Below are 19,072 nucleotides of genomic sequence, written 5' to 3' on the forward strand. Positions count from 1 at the left end.
AGTTTATAAGAAACCTCTAAACTATAATATAGCTTACCTTACTAGTAAATCTACTAGTATAGAAAGGGAAGATTAGTTTATTATAGTAGAGGAGGCTTATAAGTACTACTTTAGTTACTCTAATAGTTAATATATCTAGTAGGTTTTAAGTATAATAGAGTATACTTTATAAATAGAATAGTAGATTTATTAGTAAATACTTATAGATATATTAGGAAAGTAAGTTAACTTTATATAAGAAAACTTTAGAGTTTTTATAAAAAGGTAGTATATAGTACTTAAATTCTAAGAATAGAACTATTATAATACCTTAAAGTAGTACTATTAAAAGGATAATAAGAAACTTATTATATATTAAGCTTATTAAGAGTTTATTAACTAAGCCTTTAGTAAGCTAAATATAGGTAATATAAAAGCTTATATATTCTTTTAAGGTTTTACTAAAACCTTAAAAGATAAGCTTTTTAAATAAGATATTAATTATACTAATATATATATTATAGTTTTATATATATAGAGATTATAGGAGATTTTAGAAGGGAGATATATAGGAAGGTTTACTAGCTATTCTAAGTTATATAAATAACTATATTTAAGCTTTTTAAACTACTTTTATAAGAGTAATTTATAACCCTCTTAATTAATAAACTTAAAAGAGTACTATTTAGAGACCTTATTTTAGAATAACTACTTAGCGAACTCTTATATAAGGCTTAGCTTTAATAATAAGTCCTCTAATTTTTAGGGAACTTAGTATTATAATTATAAGAAATATAGGTATATATCCTCTAATTATACTAAACTATATATATAGTTTATAAGTAATAATTAGAACTTAAATTTAAAATAAAGTAGGATTAATACTATTATAGTCTCTTATATAAATAATACTAAAGACTTAGGAAATAAGTAGGTATAGAAGTAACTTTAAGAGGTATTATATTAGAAATTACTTTAGTTCTTATAAAGTAAACTATTAAAGGTTAAGTAATTATATTTTAAGTATATAATAAGGTTAAACTATTAGTTAATATAGATATTTATACTATAATAAACTTTATATAAAAAGATCTTATTAAGAAACTCTTATTAAAAGAGGCTATTAATATTATAACTTTAAAGCTAGTAGACTTTTAAAGAAAACTAATACTTATTAGTAAAATTTATTAGCTTACTTTCTTTTTAATTAATAACTAAAACTATCTATAGAAGATTTAGAGAGCGTTTATAATTAGTTTATATCTTAAGGGAATAAGAGATATCTTTCTATTTAATAACTTAATAAGTAGAGAAGGTATCTATATAGATACTTATACTTATATTTAATTATATAATTATATCTTATTTACTAAGCTAGAGGTAATAATATAAAAAATTATAGAAAATAGCTAGAAAGCTTATATAATATACTTAATAGGAGCTTTAACCTTAGATAAAAAAGATATTAATACTTTAGGTAAAGGCTTACTAAATAAGGGGTATAAAAAGAATATCTCTAAAAAACTTAAATTTTTTATTAATATTTTTAATAAGGAAAATATAAAGAAGGTTTTTAAATTAAAAAGAGTAGTATATTATATTAAACTAAAACTTAATAAAAAGCTCCTATATAAGCTAATATATTTTATATTAATAGAATAGTTATAAACCCTTATTAAATATATTTAAGAAATAGAGGTAGCTAGATATATCTACTACTTAACTAGCTTTATTAAGGTATTAGTTCTATTTATACTTAAAAAGAATAGTAGTTTATAGTTATATATAAATTATAGAGGACTAAATAAAATTATAGTAAAAAACTAATACCTTTTACTACTAATTAGTAAACTTTTAGATAAGCTTATTAATATAAAGTTTATTTCTAAGATTAATTTAAGTAAAGTATATTATAGAATTATAATTAATAAAGTAAATAGATAGAAGATTATATTTAAGACTTAATATAGGTATTTTAAGTATATAGTAATACTATTTAAGTTTATAAATACTTTAGTAACCTTTTAAGTATATATTTACTAAATACTTACTAACTTTCTAGATATTTATTATATTATATATCTAAATAATATTTTAATCTATTTAGATACTAGAGAGTAATATACTAAAAACCTCTATATAATCTTATATTACTTAAGAGCTACTAAGCTATTTATAAAATTAAAGAAATATAACTTCTACTAAATAGAAGTAGATTTCTTTAAGTTCTATATTACTTAAGATAGTATTAAAATAGATTTAAATAGAGTTTAAATAGTTACTAAATAGCTAGTACTAAAATCTTTTAGGGATATCTAAGTTTTCTTTAGTTTTTATAATTTTTATTATAAATTTATTACTAAATACTTCTATATTATAACTTCTATAAATAGTATACTAAAAGGAAATTAAAACAATATAAAGTTAGGAGCTTTTATTTAGATAGGGGAGATATAGACTATATTTAAGATATTTTAGAGAGTATTTACTAAAACCTTAATATTAAGATATTATAACTTAATACTAAAAATTAAAGTTAAAACTAATATATCTACTTAAGTAATATTTAGTATACTTTTATAGAAATATAGTATTATTTAGTACTTAATAGCTTTTTAGTTAAAGAAACTTTTAGATATAGAAAGATATTAAGTTATAGAGTAATAAAAGCTCCTCACTATTATAGAAAACTTAGATTACTAAGCGTAATACTTCTAAAGGCTTCTTAAGAAATTTTTAGTATTTATAAATTATATAGTACTAAAGGGGGTACTTATTATACTTATATATAATATTTATAGAAAACTTATATAATAAGTTTACTATTTATTAGTGTTTAATTTTAAAATCTAATATAGATTAGAAGTTATTAATTTAGTAGATAGATTATTATAATATTTTAACTATATAATAAAAGACTTTAAAGTAGATAATATACTTTTTACTTTTAAGAAGAAGTTAGGATTTATTAGCTAGTTATTAGTAATAACTTATTAATATATTACTAAATTTAAAGGAACTATAACTACTATAAGAACTTATATCTAAGCTATTTAGTGAAATATATAAGAACTTTATTAGAAAACTAGTTTTAAAGTTAAGAGATCCTTACCTTTAAATTAATACTACTTTATAAAGGATATTAATAAGTTACTATATTAAAATATATATATTAATATTATTACTTATTTAAAATTATATATAGGTATTATATTAACTACTCTATAAGAGAATAGTAATATATTAGAGGACTTAGGGGAAGCTAAGGTTATTATACTAAAGTAGTATATCTTATATACTATAATAAGGGAACTTATTTAGGATAAAATAATATATATACTATAATTAAGTATAAATCTTAAATAGATAGTTAGAGGATTATAAGTTAAAAACTATTTCTATAGAGAACTTATAACTAAAGTTTACTAAGATACTAAGGAATACTAAAAGTACTAACTTAATAAGAATAATATCTTTTAGTTTAAAAGAAGACTTATTATCTTAAAAGAGGGATCCTTCTACTATAAAATCCTAAAAAACTATTATAATATACTTAGATTAAAGTATATAGGGGTAAATAAGATAGTAAAGCTAATTTTATAAAAATTCTATTAATTATATCTAATAGAGGATATATAGTAATATATTACTAAGTACTTATATTATTAGGGAGTATATATATTATAGTATAAGCTATATAGACTACTATAAATATTAGAATTATTAGTATATCTATTTTAATAGATTTCTTTAAACTTTTTAACTAGCTTACTAAAGAGTTATTAAAATAATAGGATTATATATAATATAATCTTAGTAGTTATATATTAAATAACTAAAGTAGTATAATTTTTAGTAATAACTAAGTAACTAAATACTATAAGTTTAGTAAGAATTTTATACTAAGAGATTAAATACTAGTATAGTATACTTAAAGCTATTATTAGTAATTAAGATAAGTTAATTACTAGCTAATTTTAGTAAAATTAAATTAAAGCTTAAGATATAGAAAGGTATATCTCTACTATATAGTATTTATAAATAGATAACTAAACTAAGAGAATATATTAAACTTTAACTATATACCTCTTAAAGTTTAATAAAGGCTTATATAACTAGTAGGTAATATAACTAGTTAAAACTAAATTCTTATATAATAATAGTAGATATATTATTATTAGTATATTACTATTTAAAGTTCTTATAAGTTATTACTTTTAAATAATTAATTACTACTTACTAGGTATTAAAATTAAAACTTAAGAGGTTAATAAAAAACTTAAGAAACTAATAGAGGTTTACTAAAAGATAGCTAAGAATTAGTAATATATAATAGAAGTATAAGCTAAAAATATAAATACTAAAAAGAAAGTATAATTATATAAAGTTAGAGATATTATAAAGCTTTTAATAAAGAACTTCTACTTTATAAAGGGTTAGTAAAAACTTACTTTATAATTTATTTTTATATTAATTATAGAGGTTATAAGCCCTAATACTTATAGAGTATAGTTCCTAAAAAAATATAATAAAGTATATAATATCTTTTTAGTTACTTTATTAGAACTATAATATAACTAAAAGCTTATTAAAGGATAGCTTTTAAACTTAGAAGAGGACTTTAAAGAATAAGAAGTTAAAGATATTATATTATAAAGAAATATATTAATAAGCCCCCTATATCTAGTTAAGTAGAAAGGCTAGTTAATAGAATATAATACTTAAAAGCTTAAAAAATACTTAGTAAATACTTTATAAATCCTTATAGGATTTAAAAAATAATAATATAAGTTATACTATAAATAGGATAATAAATAATATAGAAAAATAAAGAAAAGTTAATTAATTATAGAAAGACTTTAAAGAAAACTACTCTTAAAAATAATATATAAACTTAGAGGTATCTAACTAAGAACTCTAAAAAAAAGCTACTATATACTTACTAAAAATTTACTAAAAACTATTAAAAATTATCCTCTAAGTTACTTAAATCCTTATTAGTATTATTACTATTAAGATTAATATCTATATTATTCTTATTATTACTACTTTTACTTTCTAATAACTTATCCTCCTCTTTAAAATTAATAAGATTCTTATAAATACTTATAGAGGAGGTACTAATATCTTTATAAGTATTAGGTTAAGGAATAAAACTAGAACTAATATATTTAAAGATTATAACTAAAATATATTTATAAGAATTATAAAGTATTTAAGAAACTTAGACTTTAGAAGGATCTTAAATAGGTAAACTAGATATATAAGAGTTATTACTTAAGAGATATTTTTCTAGGATATTATTAAGTTTATTAAAGAATTAAGCTTAGTTAAAGATATAGCTTTTATCTTAGAAGTATTAAAGTAGGGTATTTTTAAACTAAAAATAAATCTACTTAATAAGGTTTTTATCCTTCTTTTAATAAGTATTCTATAAAGAAACTATTAACTATTAAAGAAAAACCTAATCTAAAAGATTATATACTTTAAGTTAGATCTTAAGATATACTTAGGTATAATTAATAGTAATCTCTTTAGTATTTATCTATAATAGTTAGTTATTATATTACTTAGAGTTAAGCTAAAGTTTAATAAGGTTTACTAACTACTTATAGAGTAATAAGAGAAGTATTTAACTATTTATAATTATAGTATATATATAGTAGATCTTATACTAATAATACTTATTAGCTTTAATCTAAATAGTATAATATTTCACTTAGTTCTAAAAGATTTAAATATTATTAATTAAGTAGTTAGGGATCTAATTATACTAATAATTAGTTTAATATTTTAGTAAAGAGTTACTAAATATTTACCTTATAATACTTAATATTATATAAATAATATATTTAGTAAGTAGTATTACTTATATTAATATAGGTATATATCACTTTAATAATCTAATAGAGCTATAAAATATAAAAGATATAAAACTTACTACTACCTAATTAGTTATATTAGTAGGTACTACTATTCTTTACTAAGTTATTAAGCTTATATAATATTAGAATATAAATAATTAGGGTATTAGTATTTATAATAATTAGATATAAAAATAGTATTAGAAGGGGAAAGCTTTATAAAAGCTTAATAAAATCTTATAAAATATAAAAGTTATTATAATATAATATAATAAAGAAAAAGAAAAAAAACTAACTTTAAGTAGGAAAAAAGGTACTATTTTATAAATAGATATAAGGTATTATTAAATAGTTAAAGAGGTAGCTATAACTTTAAATAGTAAGAATAGTAATTATTTACTATAATAAGTATTACTAAAAGTAAAAAAATAAGTATAGTAAATTAATAATAGTAGTTCCTATTTNAGTATAGTAAATTAATAATAGTAGTTACTATTTAATATTCTAAATAGCTTTATAATATACCTATTTTAGAAGGGGGATAAATAAAATAAAAAAATAAAGTTATTATAAAACTATTATTTAGAGAGGGCTTATTAAGTAAAGAATAAAATATTTATAAATAAAGAATATAAAACCTACTAAAAATAATTTCTTTTTTTAAGAAATAAAAGAGATTTTTAATAAAATTCTATTTAGTAGATAATATAACTTTAAAGGTAGGATTATAAAACTTATAGAGATAATAATAATACTAAGTAATAAAGAAATCTTAGTAAATATATAATAAATAATTACTATATAGATAATAGAAATAACTTATAATAACAATAATAATTATAAAAAGTTTATTATAAATAATAGAGGTTCTTATTTACTACTAGTCTTATTCTATAGTAGGGATTACTATAATTAGAAGGGGGATAATTATAAAGGTTTAGTTACTTAGATTAAAAAAACTTAAGGATAGTTTAACTAAACTAAATTAAAAAGATAGAGAACTCTATAGAGATAGAATATAGAACCCTCTATAGTGAGGACTTAATAAGTACTTACTAAAAAGTTAGAAAAGAAGATCTTAGAAAAAGTAAGTAAAAATAGCGTAATAATACTATACCTACCTTTTAGGTACTTCTTCTATTAGTTTAACCTAACTATAGCCTATAGCCCCTAAATACCTTTATATTAAGCTTAATATTATGAGAAAATTAGGATTTTAGGCTTAGCGCTAGCGCTAAGCTGTTACTAGGCTTCTACTAAGGTTTAGCTAGGTTATTAAGCTAGGCCCTAAAAAGGGGTGCTATGCGTGTAAGTAGCTAGAAAGGCTAACTTACTTAATTAACGCTAATTAACCCCTATATTCTAAGCCTATACTACCCTCTTATCCTTCCCTAGCTTAGCCTCTTAAGCTATACCTTTATAATTAAGTAAGTTCTACTTACTATAAGTAGCTAGCTTTAGAATAAGTAGTAATATAAGATTAACTTACTAGGCTATTACTAATAATTTAGTAGCACTAAGCACTAAAAATTTTACTTTAGAAGTAGCCTTTAGATTAGAGGTACCTATAATAATATTAGCTACTATACTAGCTATTAATATAACCCTAATCGCTAAACTTATTATAACTATTTAGCATTAAGCTAACTAAAATAATATACTTATTAAGGTCCTCTTAGAGCGTTTAGCTATATTAACCCCTATGCTAGTCTCTAAAGCCTCTAAAATAGTTTAAGCCTATAATTATAAGTGCTTACTAGCTTATACCTATAGAACCCTCGCTAAAAATAGTATACTAGCCTAAATCTCTAACTAGCTAATAGTAATAAAAGATAGTAACTCCCTCTAGCTTAAAGTCTCTAAGCTATAAAAGATCTATTAAGCACTAACTAAAGTACTTACTATAATATAAACATAATAGTAGTACTACTAAGCTAACTTTATAGACTTAATATAAGCTAACTTCTCTATATTTATTCGCTAAGAATATATAAACACTAAGCTCTAAGAGTACTAGCTATATAAGCTCCTTAATAACCTCTAGTAAGAACTTAGCTAATAGCCTCTCTAGTTCTTCGCTAAGTAATTAGTAATCCACTAAGCCCTCAAGATACTAGATTTCAAAGAGTCTTAAGCCTAAGCCCTTACCTTTTACTTCTAGCTTTTACCTTAGTTTTAGTAGGACCTTAAGTACTAAAAGTTTAATATATAGTAGCTATAAGTTATAGCTACTACTATAGAGTAGTTATAAGATATTTACCTAGAGTAGTATAGCTATAAAATAGTTAGTAAGCCCTCAGTATAAGTATAAGAAGCTACTAAACTAGCCCTAAAGAGGGTATATTTTAATTATAGTATTAATCCCTATTAAAAGTGTAATAAGATAGGTTACTAAATAGCTAATTATTAGGCTAATAAGTAATACTAAAAGTACTTAAAAAAGGGGTATCCTATAGATTAATACTATAATTACTAGTAGTCTACTAAGCCTCTACTAGGGAGTACCTATATTAACGTAATTATAATCAGAAACTACTTAAGCTAGCTAGGCTTAAAAGGCTTTAAAGCCTATATTAATACTATATACTATATAATATTACTAAGTATTATAATAGCCCTCAGCTTTAATTAGTAAGCTAAGGAAGAATAAGATAATAGTCTTAATATATTAGAGGATAAGTAGATGCTAGGTACTTAGGGAATAGTAGGTAAAGCTACTAGTATATAAGTAAAAGACCTAAAGCTATATAGAAGCTAGCCTATCCTACTAATATATAAGTGAGAGACCTAAAGTTACGTAAAAGGTAATAAACTATCCTTAATACCTAAATACTACTAAGAGCCTAAGAGGCCTCTAGTAAAGCTAATAATATATAAGTATAAGACCTAAAACTATATAGAAATAGCTAGCCTACTAATATATAAGTAAAAAACCTAAAACTACGTAGAAGATAATAATAGAGCTACTAAATACCTAAGAGGCCTCTAGTAAAGCTAATAGTGTATAAGTATAAAACCTAAAGCTATATAGAAGTAAAAAGACTAATTATAAGTACTATAGAGGGTTTAAATCCCTATATAAATAGGAGTTTTTATTATTTTTACTATAAATTAATAGACTTAGAGACTAAGCCCTCTAGAAGGGGGGTAATTATAAGAAAATTAGGATTTTAGGCTTAGCACTAGCGCTAAGCTATCGCTAGGCCTCTGCTGAGGTTTAGCTAGGTTATTAAGCTAGGCCCTAAAAAGGGGTGCTACGCGCATAAGTGGCTAGAAGGGCTAACTTACCTAGTTAACGCTAATTAACCCCTACGTTCTAAGCCTATACTGCCCTCTTATCCTTCCCTAGCCTAGCCTCTTAGGCTATACCCTCATAAATACCTTAAATATTATTAAAAAAGTTAGTATTTCTAATAGTTTTCTTAAAAGTAATAATCTTAGAGGCTTTATTATTAATCTCTTCTATAGTTTACTTATAGAAATCTTAGTAAAGAGTAGTATAGATATTAGAGGTAATAGAGGTACTATTTATAATAATATAGATTTTATTAGTAATAAGGAAGTCTCTAAAGTCCTTTATAGTAATAAGGTTATAGTAAATAAAAATAGATTTTAGTACTTCTTTAAAATTAGTATATACTTAACCTTAGAGAGTAGAGCTAATAAAGTTATTAAGTTAGTAATACTCTATATTAAATAGAAAATATAAAGTAAGTTACTATTAAGTAGTAATATTTAACTCTAAGTTAATATTACTAAGTTTTCCCTAAATATTATAATTAACTATACTATAAACTTAAGTAGGGATAAAGATAAAGTAGTTACTAATTAGAGAGCTAAGAGGAGGTAAAAAGGGTAAAGGGGGTAATAATTTTAAATTAGAGGAGTTAGCTATTATTAAAGGGAGTTATTAATAGAGTAAAATATTAAATTAAGTAATAAGTAAGGTTTACTATATTATAGTTATAAAAAGCTTAACTAAAAACTAAAATAACTAAAACTTATTTATTTAGTAAATAATTTATTACTTTATTACTTATTTAACTTAATATAGCTTAATAGTAGTTAAAGATAGAGGTATAAAGACTAAAGAGAGCTTTTATTAAAGTAAAAGAAAACTATTATAGAAAGTAATTAAAAAAGATAAATAAGGTTTAGTAAGTAATATTATTAATAAAGTAGTAAACTCTTAAGGATATAAAGGTAATATAGTAGTATTATAAAAGGAGTATAAGTTAATAAAGTTAAAAGATAGTAAAAAATTCTCTTCTTAATTAGTAGTTAGTAATTAGTATTTAGTAGTTAAGTAGTAGAAAAATTCTTATAATAGAGTATATTATATAAGTAGTTATTATTAAATAAGTTTAAAGTAGCTATTTATTATTAATATTAACTTAATAAAAAAGAAAATAATTAAAAGCTATTAAAAGTAGAGTAATCTTTTATCTATTTATATAATATAAAAACTCTATTTATAAGGGGTAGGAAGCTAAGAGAAGTAGTTAGTAAAGTAGGAAGTTAACCTTATTATTAATTATAAGTTAATAAGTTAATATTAATATTAAGGGTTAAATATATAATAAATACTCTTTAAGTAAGAAGTAGGAGTAATTACTAAAAGTATTTTAAGTAGGATAGACTATTTCTTAAGTTATATTATAACTATTTCTATTAAGTATAAGATTAGAAGTTATAAAAGCTATTATTATAATCCTACTATTATTAATACTATAGGGAGATATTACTTAATCCTATTAGTATTAATAATATTAGTATTAATATACTCTTCTTAGAAATTAGAGGAGGGTAAGTTTAAAGTAACTTAAGTAATATAAGCTATCTTTTTTAAAGTTTATAACTACCTTATTAGTATAAGTTAATTAATTAAGTATTCCTAAGTAGAATAGATCTAAATAAATATTAATAAAATTACTTTTTCTAAAGTTTTACTAATTTATAGTTAATTAATATATTATATAGTAATAACTATAAAATTAACTACTAATTAGTATTAGTCTTATAGGACTAACTAGCTAATAAGGGTTACTATAAGTAGTAAATATTATATTATATTAACTACGTTAGTAGTAATATATATATAGTTAACTACGTTAGAGGTAGTAGCTATAATTATAGTGTTAATCGTAGAGGGTAGTGCCTTACGTAATCACTGATTACGTAAGGCGCGCCCAGCTCAATTAACGCTGCGATGGGCTGGCGTTGCCGACACGCACGCATTGTGTACCTGTCGGGCTTGAATCCATCATTCAACATAAGAGACAAAGCTTCTTTGGACCCAAGCGCAAAAATTGTCGGCGACATAGATTGAAGAACGTGACTAGGTCGATGCCAGAAAGGCAACCCATCCCTGCTGAATTCGACTGTAGAAAACCTTGGTAATCCCCCGCGGAGTTCTTCGGGTGCCTCAGCCAGCTCCGGATGTTCAAATTCAGCTAGGACTATCTTGAGCACTTCCGTCTGGCCACTCCAGGCAGCCACTCCGATAGCCAGCGCTTCTAAAGGTGATGTCTTTCCAGACTGAGGGCGGTTCCAGAGAAGTCGATGGACGGTCATGCTATCTCTGGAACTTGGAGAGAATAGAACTTTGGCACAAAGGGCGCCAGGATCATAAGCACCTGGGTTCTGTGCGAATATGTATTCCACAGTCTGTTTGTGGCAGGTGATTATAGCCGCTTCTAAAATCGACATGCAGGGATCGTTCCATAGGTCGTCCTTTTGAGCATCAAGAACCAACTGCTGCGCCAGAACTGTGTTTCCATGCCTCAATGCATGTCGGAATTGGCAGCAAATGCTCACTGGGCTGGGGTTGAATGGTGTACGGACTCCCCAAGATGGGTCTGCTCCAGCCTCAAGAGCAAGTCTCACAAGCTGCCACGCTGTGTCGTCGTTGCGGCCGTATGTGATGGCATAGGCGCCCCAGGACGGTGCCTTCGCTCCATTTTCCAATAAGTACTTGATGATGTCGAAGCTGGAAAACTCCAGAGCTACTTCAACAGCAGTGAACGAATAGTCGAGCCATTGTGCTCGAATTCGTCCCTCTTCCGATGCCCAGAATGTAGACCATTGTTTGTTCTGGTCTTCATAGACTTCGTTGACGTCGATCTTGCTTGGGTGCAACAAACGAACGATAGCTAAGTTCCCTCTAGCTACGGCGAAGTGTAAAGGAGAGGGGGTTGACTTGTTAGACTCAGATCCGTTCACAAGTGCATGATGCTCCAGGACCAAGTTTTCGCAGATTTCGAGGTGCCCATAGTACGCAGCTACGTGTATTGCCGAAATTCCAAGCTTCCCTGTGGCGGTAATATCAATACCATAGCTGTGCAAGTCCTCCAAGAAGCTGGTGTTGCCGCCCGCTGCAGCAAGCAAGACGATACTTGTCGTATCAGCAGCTTCCGGAATTTGGAAGCGATTCTGAATTCCAGCATCTTCCAGCAAGCGAAAAAACGGATGCAACTCTTTCTGCTCACAGCTATATTTGACCGTGCAGCTCATGATACTGAAACTTTTGATGAACCAGGCCGCATCAGTAGTGGCCCTTATCGATTGGAATATATCAACTCCATTGCGAATGAGCGTTTCCATCAACTCCGGGATGTAACGTTGACAGTTCATCATCATCCTAATAATTGAATCCATTGAAACGTCTGAACTCATCTTCAGCAAGCGCTCAATCATCCCAAAATGGCCTTCATCGAAACTGTCGTAGTGGCGAACTGTTTCCAGCAAAGGGTGTATACATCTACTCTCAGCATTGACAGGCCTGCGCTCGCCAAACTCGTCCCAGGGCTCATATGACAAGTCAGGACAAGCCCCATGGTCCAGAAGTCGTGACATTAGCTGCAAATATCTCATTTGAGCGGCTATTTGCAACGGTGTTTCCGCGACATTGTATCCATAATGGTAGTCGATGATCCGTGTATTCGGGTTCTGGCCGGATTGCAATAACCAGTATATGATCTTGCTGTAAGAGGAAGTTTCCAAAGACTCATCGGGCAGCCCCCACTGGATCTCCCTAATTGCATACTGAAATATCTTTTCCATTATTGCCGTCATTGTAGCGTCTGTGATAATTCCAAGCTGGAGTGGTGCCTTCAACATGCCTGAAGTTTCCAGCATTTCGGTGACGTTTTCCCATCCCGTGTATAAAATCTCATCTCCTGAGGAGAAATTGTTTGAAATCTTGTACAAAATGATCTTGGAGTATTCGCTATACTGTTCGTCGGCCGTGCCCTGGAGAAGTCGAGTAGCCCGACCGAAGTTCTCATTTTCGTGGGTCTCGGGCATAACAGATCCGATTTCGGCAGCCAGTTGAGCAACGCTGCTTCCAGCCGCATGTTCAGGAGCAAAAACGCGTAGCATGTTGGTGAAGTATAAGTCTTCCTTCCGGCATCTCAAATCATTTGATATGTTGCTCATGTTCCGGAGCAAGCCGGGAGCAGAGAAGGCTTCACAATGTTAAAAACAAGTCTTGATGAAACCTCGGACAGTTGTATGACTTACTGAATGGAAATTTGTCTTCAAAATTGCTCCAAGACAGACCGGTTGGCCATATGAATCGCATGGGCAGTGGTGCTGGGGTGTTGAGGATAATCTCAAGGCCTTCAGGGGTCATTGGACTCGCTGCATATGTTGGCATATGAACATGCATAGCAGAGGTTAAAAACGGAGACATACGCTGACTGAATCTGGCAATCGTGGTTTCGTGGTGCCGCTTAATCTCTTTGCAGACTTTGGCGGCATCGATAATTTCCTTGCCAAACGTGACCTGGGTTTCTTTTCCTTGCTGCTTCCTTCGTTGAACACGACGACCAATGAATTGCCAGACGGCATCGCTCTTGGTTTTCGGTACTCTTCTGCGAAACCCCCATAGCTTCAACTTGTATTCAAGCTGTGCCTTGCTACTAATCAGTCAGTAGATGTAACTATCACTCGGTTGCAGAGCTGCAGACTTACGTGACCAGCAAACCGTCATTTTCTAGACGCTGTCTTGTCTCGACAAGAGACTTCTTTTCCTCGACGAACATGCGTTCTATGTTGGATTTGTGTTTCAGCCATTCTTCATCAGAGGCCCGTTTCCCGCATGAGGAGGAAGCCATGGCCTTGATTGAGGGGCCAACAAAGTGACAGCTTGCGCACCCGCAGAGAAAAGATTGGTAGGAGATGGTCCAAGAAGTGCAACATGAACGAATGTCGGGGCTCACAAGCGTAGCTGTGGGCGTTTATGGCTGGCAATGTGAAAAGAAAACAGGAATGGAAAAGCCGGAGCCTTATAACATCACAGAACTTCGGCATCAACCGTGTCAAGCCCCTGTAATTGGCTGAAGCCAGTATCTGAATCAAATCAGGCTTAGAACATGCTCAAAGTCATTGGTCGAGACCGATGTCTGAAAGCCCCGCTTTCGAGGCTGGTCTTGTGAAATAACGAGGGGGTGCTCTACATGTCCTGCTTTCTGCATCCTGCATATAAGTCCATTGGTCAAGTCCGGTTTCTCAAAAGCTGGTCCTTGGTACGTACTCAATTGCTGAAATCTTCTTGCAGCAATGGAAACAACACAGCCTCAGAATCCACTAAAACAAGCAAGAGAGTGCTGCCATTGGTTCATGCCACAGTCTGAGAGACCAGGATTGGCGACGAGGGCGACATCACTTGCATTTGATGTGTGCACATCGACATAGGTCCGTCAGATCCTGTAAACTGCGTCTGATTGATCCATTCCGAAGTCCGAAATGGCTTCTTCACTTCCCACGTGAGGCTATAAGATGGCAGAGCTCCAAAACCTGTCCTTAGCGTTTCTCTTCATTTGACATTAGTTTGCATCGTCTTCAATATCACAAACCTCCAAGTATACTTAACTCTCATTCCTCACAATTCATCTTTCCTGGCTCCTGGCTCTGGGCCCTCGACACGGCAGTCGTTGAGATATATTCACGGAAAAAAATCGATATCACCGCCGTCTTGGACCTCGCCCGCATCCAAAATGGAGATCACTCCGGAAGCTATCATTGCGATCATTTCGCTCGTCGTTGGGCTTCCGTCAACGATCTTTATCCTTTGGAAATGCTTCATTCGCAGAAGGCGTGGTATATTGGAAATCATCAGTTTATTATCGAGCGCGTTACTGACTGTACGAGTCCCAGAATCTCGCTATTCTTCGCACCGCCCATCTACGCCTTTCGACCGTTTACCCTATCAAGGAAGCTTCCCGTATCAAAGCCAACATCCTACATTCCACTCTTGGACGCTTGTGGGTTTCGAAGTTGACATAGCGATCCAGACGTGGCATAACCTTCACCACTTTTCCCCGATGACGGGCAGTACACCCAGATACAGCTTTCGAAGTGTCGGAAATAGGAGAGACTCTTCACCACCTGTGTGGAATCAAATAAGAGGCGCCGGTTGAATGGGACGATGGGTGGTAGACTATTCTATTAATGAGGCGGTAGCAGTATAAAGAATAGACCAGAAACGCTTCGACAATGACGATGATGGCCACAGCTCGCTTGATTGCTTGACGCTTCACGTGGCCTTTAGTGCAATGGTCAGAAGCCAGGACAAGGCCCCACCCAGCTCGTGATCTATCTGCTGCGTCTTGCTACACACCAATCATTGCGTTGACCTAAACCTTGACTACCTAGTCGTTAGGCAGAAATACAGTCTCACGTGAAGAGCATCTGACCAGGAAGTAAAGTAGCAGACCTCATATTATCTTTCAGTACTACCGCTAACCCCAACTTCGAGGTTGGAAAAAAAGACATGATCTATCCGAATCTGCACCCGATGCATGAGCTCAGAGTTTCGATCGATACTAGTCTTGGGATATCTCATAACGAGTGAACCAATCACAACACATCCATCCTCCACCCTGGGTATTCCTCCACACAAAATATGTCCGCGCGCAATCCATCAAATCTAAGCCGAGTTGGAGCCGTTGTCCTTCTTCGACTCGCTAGCGACAGCGATGATCGCAGGGGGCTTGGGAACCTTCTGGCGGAAGACGTGGCGCTTGAAGAAGTAGGGAACGGAGTATTTGATCTCGTGGCTGATGAATTGCTTCGTCGGGACGGAGAAGACCTCTGGTTGTGGGGTTAGCAGAGCGGCGCAATGGAAAGACAAACTGGTCCACTTACGATCCAACTCTTCCAAGGTGAGTTGCTTGGTCTCTCGGACGAAACAGAAGATCATGAACCAGGCAATCAGGTTCAGTCCAGCGTAGAAACCAACTGTGGTCGGGAGGTCAGTCGGAGAATTAGGACCTCGATCAGTTGGGATACTTACAGGCACCAGTTGGAGTCATGGCAGTGCTCATGCGCGGGAAGGTCAAGCTGAGAATACCAGCTGTAAGACTTGTTAGTTTAATATCCCTAGCGTGAACTGTTGCAAGACTCACCGAAGGTGTTGTTGATGCAGACAACCCAGGCCATTCCCTGCTCACGCTGGATGGTAGGGAAAACTTCGGCGGAGTACTGGAAAGCGACAGGGCCTTCGCCAAGGGAGTAACAGATGGTGAAAAGGTAGATGAACCTGAATCGCAGGAGTGTTAGCCCAGGTAAACTATACATACGAGTGGTGAGACTCACAGAGCGACCGGTCCAATCTTTGGTCCACGTTCTTCGGTTGGGTTCAACAGGGACAAACCAGCAGCCAAGAGGAAAATGCACATCAGAGGGAAGGTCTAAGACTGTTAGTCTACGTTCGACAACTTTGGTTCCCGTTGACTCACGATCATGCAAAGAGTCCTTCGGCCCTTTGTGTCAATGAGAAACAGGGTAGGGATCGTCGCAACAACTTGGATGGCACCGTAACCCAGAGAAGCGTACAGGGCCTCCACGGGCGAGTATCCTGCATTGACGAAAATCGTAGAGCTGTAGAAGGAGATGATGTTGATTCCACACCTACTCGGGTCAGCATAACAAACCTAAGTATGATGAAGGTTGGAAGGGTTCGTACATTTGCTGGGCAAGCATCACGGTGCTAGCACCGTAGTTGGCACGCCTGATTCTGGGAATGGAGAAGCAGTCCCAAAGGCGGCGGAAGTAACCAGCGCCACGAGCCTCCTTGAGCTCTTCCTCGTAGATAACCCACGAGTAGTAGAAGTCTCTGGCGCCGATAATGTTGTGCGCGCGAAGCTTGCACATGGAGTTGAAAGCCTCGGCATGTCGACCGTGCTTCATGAGCCAACGCGGGGACTCGGGGCAGAAGAAGATGCCAGCAGCCAAGACGAATGATGGGATGAAGGCCGAGCCGAGCTGGAGTCGCCAGGAGATGTCGCCGGTGTCCTTGACGATGACATTTGCGCAGAAACCCAGAAAGATGCCTGCGACGACCCAGAGTTGCCAGAACATGACGAGGGCGCCACGGACGCGGTGGGGTGCCATCTCAGCGGAGTAGATGGGGACGGTGGCGTTCTTCGCGCCGATGCCGATGCCCATCACGAAACGCGCCGCGAAGAGACCTTGCCATGTTTGCGCGAAACCGGAGCCGATCGGGGTGGCAGTAAGGCAGATCGCCGTGATGAAGATCTCGCCGCGACGACCGAAGTAGTGGTTGAGAGGATCGACGATGAAAGCGCCGCTGCGATGCGCGTGGTTAGCAATTGCGATAAGAACCGGGGAACGAATGTCACCAACATCAGACCAGCCGTCAAAAAGATGATGGAATTGATCAGACCAATGAGCCACTCATCTCTGGAAGACCCGCTGTTGATGCCAAGGGCCTCGTGGAATGTCAGGTTGGCACCGTTGGAGCCAGTCTGATCCCAACCCTGCGTGGCGGCTCCGATGGCACAGAGGCCGATCGAATACCACAGCATCTTCGGGCCGTGCCATTTGTGGTCCCGCTCATATTCGAGCGCCCGGCGCTCTTCTTCGGAGAGGTCTGCGACATCGTTGAAGTTGTTCATGTCGCGCGCGACCATAGCCGCGCGGCCGAAGAGGGCGGCATGTTCACCCAGGTTGTGGCTCTCGGCGAACGCCACCGCGTCTTCAACGGTTTGCTGTGGGGATTTGCGCTGCGAGAAGGCGGCGTGTCAGCGGATTTTGGGGGCGTTGCTCGATTCATGATCCTGGATCTTGGCGCAAAACTGACCTTCAGCGGGTTCTCGACGATGTTGAGGGCGGCGGCCTTTCCACCTCCAAGCCCCTCGGCGAGCTCCGTCTGGGGCTTCAGATCCCCGGTGTCCTTCTCGAACGCACCGTCCGAGTGAGGAACGGTGTCGATATCGTTGACTCCCATGGTGAGCTTGGCAGCGTTCAGATTAGCTTGGCGGGATCCAGAAATTGAGGCTGTTCACTGCGGGTTTGTGCGACGTGCGCCAATTGATCAACGTTGAGCCAAGTGAGCCAAGTAGGGCCAAGCGACGGGGACGACCATGGCCAAGTCTTATATATTTCCGGGCAGAAGGCCAAAAAGGCTGTCTCTCCAAGAGGCGGCTCCATTAATCATGCTTTCAACACCAAAACCCCAGACGCTTCTGCTCCCCCGCTCTCCGCACTGGGGTAAGCATGGGGATCCATCCATCAAAGGCACCAAAGGCACCAACATGAGGAGATGATCATCCGTCTCATTCCCCCTCGTCTGATATTTGGGCGCGTCGGGGGCATCGGGGCCCAGCTGGACCCAATTTTGTCAGCGAACTCGACCTCTCGAGGCAGTTGAAAGCGCGCGTTCGCAGGAGTTTGCTTGTTTTCATTGGGACGTTGGAGATGAAAGAGTGGGAACTGACAAGGCTAGTGTCGCTGACCGTGGCTTGGCCTTGCGTCCTCCAAGTGAGGAGTCCCGTCGAGGATGGTCGAGCCGTGTTTCCAACAGTCGTCATAGCTGATTGGGTGCCGTGGCCGTCATCGGCTAAAAGATGCGGCATGCCTCCCCAAGTCATCGGAGCGTGACGGAGACACAAACCTGCGCCATAGGTTCACAATAGTGGGCCGTGTGTGCGACGGTTGTCATCCGCTATTCCCAGCGTAGCAATGAATGACACTCAATGGCGTATTACCTTGGAACGAGGCACTTTTTGTCATATTCCTTCTACTGGAGAGCCCGCCCACCCGCATATTTGCCCGAGACTGTGAGGTTCCAAGGAAATGGCGGTCTTGGAGACCTTTATCTTGATTTGGTTATGATTGGCGCGCTATACGAACGCGGAGGGCATCCCGGGCGATGGTGTTTCAATCAATGTTGCACTCACTGTTGGCCCACGAACACCGCGTTA

General features: G+C 33.9%; 2 protein-coding genes across 2 annotated transcripts; both read right to left on the minus strand.

Annotated features, from left to right (window-relative positions):
- Positions 1 to 13,014: 13,014 nt before the first annotated feature.
- Positions 13,015 to 13,960, minus strand: GCG54_00008410 (uncharacterized protein; the record flags this gene model as incomplete). The annotated part of the gene is made up of 5 exons (XM_045408376.1): positions 13,015 to 13,021; positions 13,078 to 13,309; positions 13,365 to 13,484; positions 13,539 to 13,762; positions 13,818 to 13,960. 5 exons carry the CDS (start codon positions 13,958 to 13,960, stop codon positions 13,015 to 13,017), a joined length of 726 nt encoding a protein of 241 aa, XP_045263066.1.
- Positions 13,961 to 15,774: 1,814 nt separating this feature from the next.
- Positions 15,775 to 18,096, minus strand: GCG54_00008411 (Polyol transporter 5; the record flags this gene model as incomplete). Its single annotated transcript, XM_045408377.1, has 9 exons — positions 15,775 to 15,938; positions 15,993 to 16,085; positions 16,141 to 16,200; positions 16,253 to 16,386; positions 16,443 to 16,537; positions 16,586 to 16,757; positions 16,813 to 17,436; positions 17,493 to 17,872; positions 17,950 to 18,096. The coding sequence occupies 9 exons, from the start codon at positions 18,094 to 18,096 to the stop codon at positions 15,775 to 15,777; spliced, it is 1,869 nt and encodes a 622-aa protein (XP_045263067.1).
- Positions 18,097 to 19,072: the final 976 nt, after the last annotated feature.

This window comes from Colletotrichum gloeosporioides, assembly GCF_011800055.1.
Source record: "Colletotrichum gloeosporioides strain Lc1 chromosome Unknown consensus_52, whole genome shotgun sequence".
NCBI classification, from domain to species: Eukaryota; Fungi; Ascomycota; class Sordariomycetes; order Glomerellales; family Glomerellaceae; genus Colletotrichum; species Colletotrichum gloeosporioides.